The following is a 10,285-nucleotide window of genomic DNA, read 5'->3' as shown; positions in this document are numbered from 1 at the left end:
CGTCTCTTCCCCCCATGCTGAGTTCCTGACTCCTCACACTATCTGATCCCCTCCAGGTCTCATTCAGTCATGCAAAACACACACCTACTGTCTCCAGTTGTTTTATGAGAGGTCAAAGTAAATACTTTTGGTGCGAATGGTAAAGAAGGTTCATTCCCGCAGCAGCAGAACAGTCAGAAAAAGAAAACAATGCCTGTTCTTCTGTTGTGGGAGATGCCCCAATAAAGATCGTTGATAACATTTGTATTTATCCCCCAAACTCAGGCGTGACCACTTGGGCACGAGAAAGGGTCCAGCAAAAGCTGAATAAATATTTGGGTGCTAGATGTTTATTGTTCTTTTGTTCCACTGGGGTATTTAAAGGGGATTGGCAAACCACTCAGGGAAGCATCTGTAAACAGAACTTCCCACACTGTTGCTGTGTGTCTCTATTGCCAGGTATGCTGACTCTTTAAACTATTTTTGATATTGCATTTTGAATTATGTTTGTACTTTATGCTGATCAGTTATGTATTGTGTATTCTGTTTAATCCTTTTTAATTGATGCTTAATCCTGCCTGGCAAAATAAATGTTACATCTTGATTTATTCTGAAGTATTCTGAAATCATTATTTTAATGTATTAAGGAGGCTGGTGCTACCGCAAATCTTAGTTAAGGTAGGTCAAACTAAAGGCGCATGTATACGGAGCAGTAGGCACGTAAACTGAAGACCTTTTGATTTCTGTCTATCACTGATTTAGCAAGTTGTATGGAAATGGCTAAAATAAACTACACTTTTTTGTACAAGTGAGCAGTAGGCAACTGACTTAAGAGGTATTAGCTAACCCTACATCCACTGACTAAAATCAGAATTAGCAAGTTTGTGTCCGTGAGAAACACGATCCGGCCGACGTGATCTCTATGCGGCATTGGGTCCATAATTAATTAATAACTGAAAGTATGGAAGGTCAAGAATAATAAAAGATCTAAATTAAATCACAATTCATATTTTGATCAGCTGTTAAGAGAGAAAATCAATAAATACGAAGAGTCACTTAAATTTGGAGTCAGATTAAATTATTCATGGAGTCAAAATTAAAATTGGAAATCAACTGTTTAATAAATTAAAGTAAATTTTCAGAAGCGCCCGAAAAGACATACACGCTGCATTGCCTTCGACCAAGACATCGGACACCGTCATTGGGCCGGTGATTGGAGCTTACAAAGTGGTGACCCCGACGTGATCTCCCAGTCTCAGGCGAGTGACGTCTTTCGGCGCGACAATTCAGATCCGAACGGAGCATGAGGTTTGAGCTTCTCCTTCTCTGTCTCCAGCTGCTGTGGTAAGTACATTTTTCCTGTATCTTTTAGAAAGTGTTGAGGGAAAACTTAGACGCACCTCATATAGACACATTGGTAGAACGGGTCGGAATACCCAGGATAGACCGGAACCGCAGAAAACCGGTATAAATCTAAGATTACTAGGAAAAACATGGCTTATCAGGGAAATGGTAGTTCGAGTGTAGACAAGGATGTAATGGAATCTCTCGCTTTGCAACTAAAAGATCTCCTCTTCCGTTTGCGTAACAAGGGAGTAGATTTTGATTGGAATAATGAGCAAATTTTAGCCTGGTACGCTACCGAGGGGCGAAAACTAGAGACTAAATCTCATTTTCGGAAAATTCCGGTCGCGATAGTCTATTTGCTACGTCGAAATGATTTAGCAACTATTGCTGAAAACGAACGCGTGATTTCAAACATAAAAGAACTAGAAGCAGCGCGATCAGATGAGTTGAAAAAACTCAGAGCACAGGTCGAAGCATCCGTGTATGATAAACAAACTTGGGCAAGACAGGGCGACGCGATGGGAACACAAATTAAAAAGCTTGAAAAGAAACTTCAAGTAGATAAACAATACACGTCCGCGCTCGAGGAGTGCTGCGGTTCTGCAGGTTTTCCTATAGCTGCAGTTAAAATAGCGGCGATAAATTCAAAAATTGGCGAGGATGTATACAGTGATAGTGACGAGGATGATATGGTAGCAGCTCTACCGAGCGGCATCCAAGATCAGTTGTCTCTGACAGAAGCTCGTAAACAAACTCCAAAGGCACGCTCTAGTCTGGGAGTGCGCGATCTTTCTCCAGAACCCGCGACTGAAATGTATTATCCAAATAAACCTAAAGAACCGAAACCACGCAGTCCCATAAGAACTCGAAGTAAATCTGGCACTGTTCTAAAAAAAACAGTAAAAGTTGCTGTTCTTAAAACAATGACTAACGCAGATGATGAAGTCACTACCATTAGCCGACCTTTAACTTGCGAAGAATGCACAAAACACAAAGAAGTTGTGGGCATGATGCCAAGGAAAGGCCCTTTTCAACCCTACTGGGACAACTTAATGTTACAGGCTTCAGTATACAAGTTAGAGCCCAGAGACGTTTGGCAAGTGGCTCTCCTCACTCTTCCAGACGAGCTAAAACCAAAAATGTCACGCGAATTGAGATCTGGAGAAATTATAATCAAACAGGAAGATGAGGATGAAAATGAAGTTTATGAAAGATTGAGGGAAACTTTATTAGAGTTAAGGGGACCAACACACGCCGAGTGGAACAGAATTTTAGACATCAGACAGGCCAACAAAGAGCCATTTGAGATTTATGCTGAACGTTTATGGGTGACCTACAAAGAGCACTCAGGGTTAGAGGATGCACGCCGTGATCAGGAAGTTTTACTTCAACTCCTGAAAAATAATGCAGGTCCTCATATACAGCAGGCGCTCGTTCATGGAGCCGATCCATCCGAGAATACTTACCGGTCACTGGTGGATTGGGCTTCCAAAATAGAAGCTAGACTCAAGCAAAGCAAAACTCGTTCTGTTTCAACAACACAATGGCTAGCTGAAGGAAAAGGAAACAAAAAATTCGACCTAAAGCCCAAATCTCAACCCTTCTGTTACTTCTGCAGAAAAAATAATCACATTACACAAGATTGTTTCAGATTAAAACGGGCCGAAAATAATCAGAAGATAAACTCTAAATCTGACAATGAAATTCTTAAGCGTTTAGAGAATTTGATTATACAAAACAACTCCTCAGGGAGTAACCCAAAACAAACAGAGGAACAACCTAAAAATCTGAATAACCCGTACAGAAACCTTCAAGCAGACCTCGCTAACCTGTTAGCAAAATACAACAATCCCCAATAGGGGTGCGTGGCCTCCGTTGCTATAGGAAACATTATCACAAGCGGAAACCGAATCAAAATAAGAGCTAACCTTGGAGGCCGGTTAGTTAACATTCTTATTGATAGCGGAGCCGCTTGTTCTTGCACAAACATTCCATTACCACTAAGCACGCGAACGATTCAAATTAAAGGTATAGGCGACACTTTAATGACAGCAACTCAAACAAAATCAGTCCAACTCGATTTAGGCATGGTAGTGCTAAAAGAGCAATTCTGGTATTTACCAGATAACAGCGAAGGAACTGTATTGGGTATGGACATTATGAGAAAACATGGCTTTGTAATTCATTGCTTTGAAAAACAAATTGAAGTACAAACAAACAAAACAACAAAGAAATGCCTGCCTCAAGGCAAGGCCAATATCATGTCCATATCCAGTACAGATCCAACTCAACTTCTCATCAACAAACACAGCGATGTTTGGGCTAACCATGAACATGACTGCGGCCTCGTTGATTTTGAAGTATGCATTGAGGGAGAGCCCCCTCCCCCGCAAAAACAATATCGCATTAAGCCAGAGGCAGAGGTCGCGGTTCATGAGATAGTGAAACAGCTTGAGATTAGAGGCATAGTTCGACGATGCTGTTCAACCACAAATTCTCCGTGTTTACCAGTTCCAAAACCTAACGGTAAATGGCGTCTTTGCATTGATTATCAGCGTCTCAACAAAGTTCTGCCTAAAGCAACAGCTATAGTGGCAAATCCAGCTACAATCTTATCACAGGTTTCAACTAATGCTTCGTGGTTCACAGTGCTTGACATCAAAAATGGTTTTTGGTCTATTAAAGTCAAACGAGAAGACCAGTGGAAGCTGGCATTTACTGTAAATCAAATGCAGTATACCTGGGAAAGAATGCCGCAAGGCCTTCACAATAGCCCCTCGATTTTTCATCGAGCTGTGGCAGATGTGCTCAATCCCTTACTAGGGACGGGCAAAGTAGTTCACTATGTAGACGACATACTGATAGCCACAGAAGAACCACTTGAGAACCACTTGCAGCTGGTTGACGAAGTGTTACAGATGCTAGGTGACGCAGGCTTTAAAATGAACAAAGAAAAAGCCCAAATTGCGCAGAGGGAGGTACACTATTTAGGATACACTCTGACTCAAAGTCACAAAGCTTTAACAGACGACAGGAAAAAATGCATTGCCGAACTGCCTCGACCTTATACTTTAAACTCGTTGCAAAAAGTATTAGGAACAGCAAACTATTTACGAGATTTCATCCCTGATTTTGCAAATACCGCTGCACCGTTGTATTCGCTTTTAAAAGGGAAAACGAAACCAAATGATGTCCTTGAATGGGCTGATGAACACGAACAGGCTTTTACAGATTTGAAACAGCGTTTGTGCGCCGCGCCCGCCCTGGGTTTGCCCAACCCATCAAAAGTTTTCCACATTCAAGTAGACGCGCATGAAATCACACTAAGCGGAGTCTTAGCTCAGGAATATGGAGGAAAACTGCGCCCAATCGCTTACTACAGCCGAAAAAAATCTCTGGTCGAACAAGGATTCGACCCATGTACACAGCATGTGCTTGCGGTGCATTGGATGTTAAAAACAACAGAACCCATTGTAGGTTTCCAATCTGTGGTTATACACACAATGCACACGCCTGTACGAATGCTGTTACAGGGCCGAATAAAGGGAGTTTCCTCCCAAAGATTAGCGAGATGGCTAGCAGACATTCAAGCGCGCGAAATCACAACAAAAAACACACGAATTTTGCCACATCTGCTCGGGGATGTTGAGGGACACCCACACACATGCCAGCCCAAACAAGAAGCACAAAGCCTTGTCCATGACGAGCCACTTCCAGGCCAAGTGCATGTGTACATTGATGGTTCCCGATTCTGTCAAAATGGGCATTTCTATACTGGCTGTGCAGTGTGGACACCTCATCTTCCCGAGACAGATGCTAAACGGCAATTGTTGTTTAAACTACCAGCTAACATATCCGCACAAGAAGCTGAACTCATTGCATTGCAAGAAGCAATCAAGGCACACCCTGAACCGCTCTGCGTGCACACTGACAGTCGGTATTCTTTCGGCGTCGTAACTGATTTTATGGCACAATGGCAATTGAGAAAATTCCTCACCTCCGCCGGAACGCCTATAAAACATTTCAACACCATAACTGCGATATGGCAAGCTGTACAAGCGCGAGAAAACTCCATTTCCGTGGTAAAAGTGCGCGCGCACATTAACAAAAATCCAAATGTGCATGAAAGAAACAATAACATTGTTGACCAATTGGCAAAACTGGCAGCAGTGAAAGGCAACCGTTGGCAAAACGAGACAACCTCTGTTTCTGTAGCAAGTGCTGCACAAGTCACACCCATCGACCTAAAACAGTATCAACAAGATCTGTGGGTCTCTGATGGAGAACTTGTGCCACATTTGAAACATGATCAGATGGTGAACATAATTGAAGGCATAGTAATCCGAGATGGAAAATTTGTCGTTCCAGAAGCCCTCCAAAAGCCAATAATCAAATTATATCATGATTATGCGCATGTATCGGCAACAAAAACAGCACAGTTGATACAAAAACAGTTTTGGTGGCAAGGAATGACAGCTGACATTGAAAGATGGTGCTATGCCTGTCTGGTGTGTGCGACAATTAACCAGGGAAAGCTAGGCCGAACTAACCTACGCAGACCAGAACCACCAAAAGGGCCCTGGGAGTCCTTACAATTGGATTTCATTGGTCCGCTTCCCAGTGCCAAGGGAGGGTATCGCTATTGCCTCGTGATAATTGATAAATTCTCAAAATGGGTTGAAACAATTCCCACGCGCAATAATACAGCAAACACCGTGGCACGTGTGATGGCGAACCAAATCATCCCTCTTTGGGGAGCGCCCATTCAAATTGAATCAGATCAGGGGACTCACTTTACTGGACAAGTCATGAAAAATATGTGCAAAATGCTGAACATCAAGCAAAAATTTCACATCCCATACAGGCCGCAAAGCTCTGGTATGGTTGAACGTGCGAACCGCACCATCAAAGAAAATATTGCTAAGCAAATAGCTCAACACCAAAACAGGTGGATTGATGCTTTACCCACCGTTCTGACTGTGCTGCGAGCAACCCCATCAAAAGCTACAGGCATCAGCCCATATGAGCTTATGACTGGAAGGGTGATGAAGTTACCCATTGATCCAGAAATTTCCCCAGCAGACCTGGGCCCCCTCATGCTCGCAACTCAGCAGACGGTGTTGGTGCAATTGCAAGAAAGGTTGAAAGTGCTGCACGCCCAGGCTGGACTGAAACAACAGCAGTCAGACCTGACAAATGATGCACAATTTAACCCAACCTCTGAAACAACATTTTCAGAAGGAGACATTGTGATGGTACGCGTTTTTGTAAAGCAAAACGCATTTTCCCCTAGATGGCACGGGCCCTATGAAATTAAAGCTGTTTGCAACAGTTGTGTGGCCGTGACCATCAGAGGAAAATTAAGATGGTACCACATGTCCCAGTGTAAACGGTTCAAAGGTTCATTGAATTAATTATGATCTTTTTCCTTCATAGGACAGTCATCGCAATTCCATGGAGGCCAGATGCCAGGACGGTGTCCGGACCCGCCTGCATCGAATTGGGACAACGAGTCACACTTACACACACCTTAGGATGCGGTAGATGGGTATGGAAATATATCAAGGGGCCATCCACATCATACATTCCAGTCACATACAAAGAAATAGTCACATGGCCTCCCGGATTAGCACCGGAACCAAATTGTGTAACAAAAATATGCTGTAAGACAGGTTCTACCCATCTTCCAGACAAAAACCTCACAAGCTACACACGCGCACCAAAATTTCACCACAACATTACCGCCTGGTACCAACTCGAAGAATTTCCAGATTCAAATATTGGTAACATGCACACACTATATGAAAATAACAACCATGGAGGAGATCCAAAAAAATGTTATTCCACTAAGGACCTCCAACCAACCACATATAGGTGCACACACACTACAACACATAACAATACACATTTAAAGTTTACTGAACTTCTTTTCAATCTAACAAATAAGGTATCGAACAATAATTTGAAAACATTTGTTTGGACTGGCCGAAAAGAAGGAACATACTGTGTGGGAAAATGTGAGGCAAATATGGATAATTATACTAGCCCTCACAATTGTTCATGGACTTTACACCATTGCTTTAACTTAACCACATGCGGTTACAAAAAGCCCACACAGTGTCCGAAATTGTATACCACCCCTCCAGGTGGCATAATCAAAGGAAATGTAAATAAGACTTTACTACATGATGTCAATCTTGTGATAACACATGTCACGTATAACATCTCCAATGTGTTATCTGCTTATGTAAAACACTGCAACTTTAATGATAAGACGTATACATGGCTACAGTCACGCATCGATGATTTAATTTCTGATTACAAAAACAGACTTGCAGTTCAAATTCCATCTGCTCGTACCAAACGAGACCTGTTTGGAAATATAGCAGGCCTTTTTGGCTCAGTTAATTCTATATCCAACACTTACAAAATAACAGGTCAATCTCAATATTCAACTTGGTTGGCAAATCAGGTAGCTACTGGTTTTCAACACATCACCAATAGTAACGAAAACATTATCAAAGCGGTCAAATCTGAGGCGCAGGCGCTTCTGACGACCAGTCAATCAATTTTCAATCAGACCCGTACCATCGAGCATGACTTAGCCTGTAGATTGTATGCACAAGATCTGTTTACTGCAGCAAGACAAGAGATTTTAGATCTTCGTCTCCATAAAACACCTAGACATGTTTTAAATGATCTTATTGAAATTTTAGATCTACATAGATGGCTTGCATCAGAAAGAATGAAAAATATTAAGTATTCTGAATTACTATCAACCTTAATGATGTATACTGGAAATGAATGTACTGGCTGTATTGGGTTCTTTGCCACTTTCCCTCTAATTCACCCAGACCAAATTTATCTAAATTCCACTACCATACGCTCTATTGGCGTGGTAGTGAGGGATCAAATCATTAAATGGGATCATCTGACGGGATATATGACTTTGAAGGGCACTGAAACCTTGTTTACCACTCGCACCTGTTGTCATGAGACATCCAGTTACATTATCTGTACCTGCAACACTTTACAACCCTTTTCTTCCAATGATTCTAAGCTCATTAACGTTCAGTCATTGCATGGTCATTCTGATGCTGTTCAAGTGTCTCACACACAGTGGTGCGTCGTCAGTGAGATGAATTCCTTCTCCTATGGAGGTCTGACCTGCCCTGCGAACCACACGTTCTGTCTGGAAGTGAAAGAGGACTTTTCAATGGGTCAGATAAACATCCTGGGGAGGGTACCGATGGACGTGGACGTTTCTCCCTGGTGGGAGGACACTTTCTATGAACAGAGCACTCAAGCTTTGGTCAAAACAATGGACTTGGTGCAAGAAATCATCTTACAGACTGAGTACCATCTCAACCAAGCGCAAGTGGAAGCGAATCTGGCGAGAAAGACTGCAGAAATCCTGTCCAGCTCCTCTACCCGCTCAGCAAGGTATGCTTATACCTGGTGGGACTGGACGTTCCGTGGATGTGTCCTCGCCAGTGTGCTCATCTTCTTATTCACACTCTGCCAGTGCTGCTACTTCAGATGCCTTCTCCGCACAATGCGCACTTCAACGAACGTGGCCATTGCGCTCAGTCCATTACAGATACCAGCCCTACGGAAATTGCAACCATAAGCGGACTTCATCAAATTTTGGCCCCTCAGGGACTGATCTAAATCTGCCCCAAGGGGCCAGGGGCGGAAACTGTAAGGATGGACTTCTACTAAGACTGAATTCAAGAATTCTAACCTGCTATAAAACAATAAAACTCACTAATCTGAAGAAGAGATCTATGGGACAGAGAGCACAACAAAACTTCTCCAATCTCGTCTCTTCCCCCCATGCTGAGTTCCTGACTCCTCACACTATCTGATCCCCTCCAGGTCTCATTCAGTCATGCAAAACACACACCTACTGTCTCCAGTTGTTTTATGAGAGGTCAAAGTAAATACTTTTGGTGCGAATGGTAAAGAAGGTTCATTCCCGCAGCAGCAGAACAGTCAGAAAAAGAAAACAATGCCTGTTCTTCTGTTGTGGGAGATGCCCCAATAAAGATCGTTGATAACATTTGTATTTATCCCCCAAACTCAGGCGTGACCACTTGGGCACGAGAAAGGGTCCAGCAAAAGCTGAATAAATATTTGGGTGCTAGATGTTTATTGTTCTTTTGTTCCACTGGGGTATTTAAAGGGGATTGGCAAACCACTCAGGGAAGCATCTGTAAACAGAACTTCCCACACTGTTGCTGTGTGTCTCTATTGCCAGGTATGCTGACTCTTTTAAACTATTTTTGATATTGCATTTTGAATTATGTTTGTACTTTATGCTGATCAGTTATGTATTGTGTATTCTGTTTAATCCTTTTTAATTGATGCTTAATCCTGCCTGGCAAAATAAATGTTACATCTTGATTTATTCTGAAGTATTCTGAAATCATTATTTTAATGTATTAAGGAGGCTGGTGCTACCGCAAATCTTAGTTAAGGTAGGTCAAACTAAAGGCGCATGTATACGGAGCAGTAGGCACGTAAACTGAAGACCTTTTGATTTCTGTCTATCACTGATTTAGCAAGTTGTATGGAAATGGCTAAAATAAACTACACTTTTTTGTACAAGTGAGCAGTAGGCAACTGACTTAAGAGGTATTAGCTAACCCTACATCCACTGACTAAAATCAGAATTAGCAAGTTTGTGTCCGTGAGAAACACGATCCGGCCGACGTGATCTCTATGCGGCATTGGGTCCATAATTAATTAATAACTGAAAGTATGGAAGGTCAAGAATAATAAAAGATCTAAATTAAATCACAATTCATATTTTGATCAGCTGTTAAGAGAGAAAATCAATAAATACGAAGAGTCACTTAAATTTGGAGTCAGATTAAATTATTCATGGAGTCAAAATTAAAATTGGAAATCAACTGTTTAATAAATTAAAGTAAATTTTCAGAAGCGCCCGAAAAGA

The 10,285-nt window shown here is 42.1% G+C and overlaps 1 protein-coding gene across 1 annotated transcript; it reads left to right on the top strand.

Annotated features, from left to right (window-relative positions):
- Nucleotides 1-6,759: 6,759 nt before the first annotated feature.
- Nucleotides 6,760-8,956, top strand: LOC308696753 (uncharacterized protein; the record flags this gene model as incomplete). Its single annotated transcript, XM_081375647.1, has 1 exon — nucleotides 6,760-8,956. The coding sequence occupies exon 1, from the start codon at nucleotides 7,115-7,117 to the stop codon at nucleotides 8,954-8,956; it is 1,842 nt and encodes a 613-aa protein (XP_081231773.1). The 5' UTR covers nucleotides 6,760-7,114.
- Nucleotides 8,957-10,285: the final 1,329 nt, after the last annotated feature.

The sequence above is a fragment of the Scardinius erythrophthalmus genome (assembly GCF_964197995.2).
Source record: "Scardinius erythrophthalmus genome assembly, chromosome: 1".
Lineage (NCBI taxonomy): Eukaryota > Metazoa > Chordata > Actinopteri > Cypriniformes > Leuciscidae > Scardinius > Scardinius erythrophthalmus.
The sequence above is the reverse complement of the archived record's forward strand: the minus strand, read 5'-3'. Positions and strand labels throughout refer to the sequence as shown.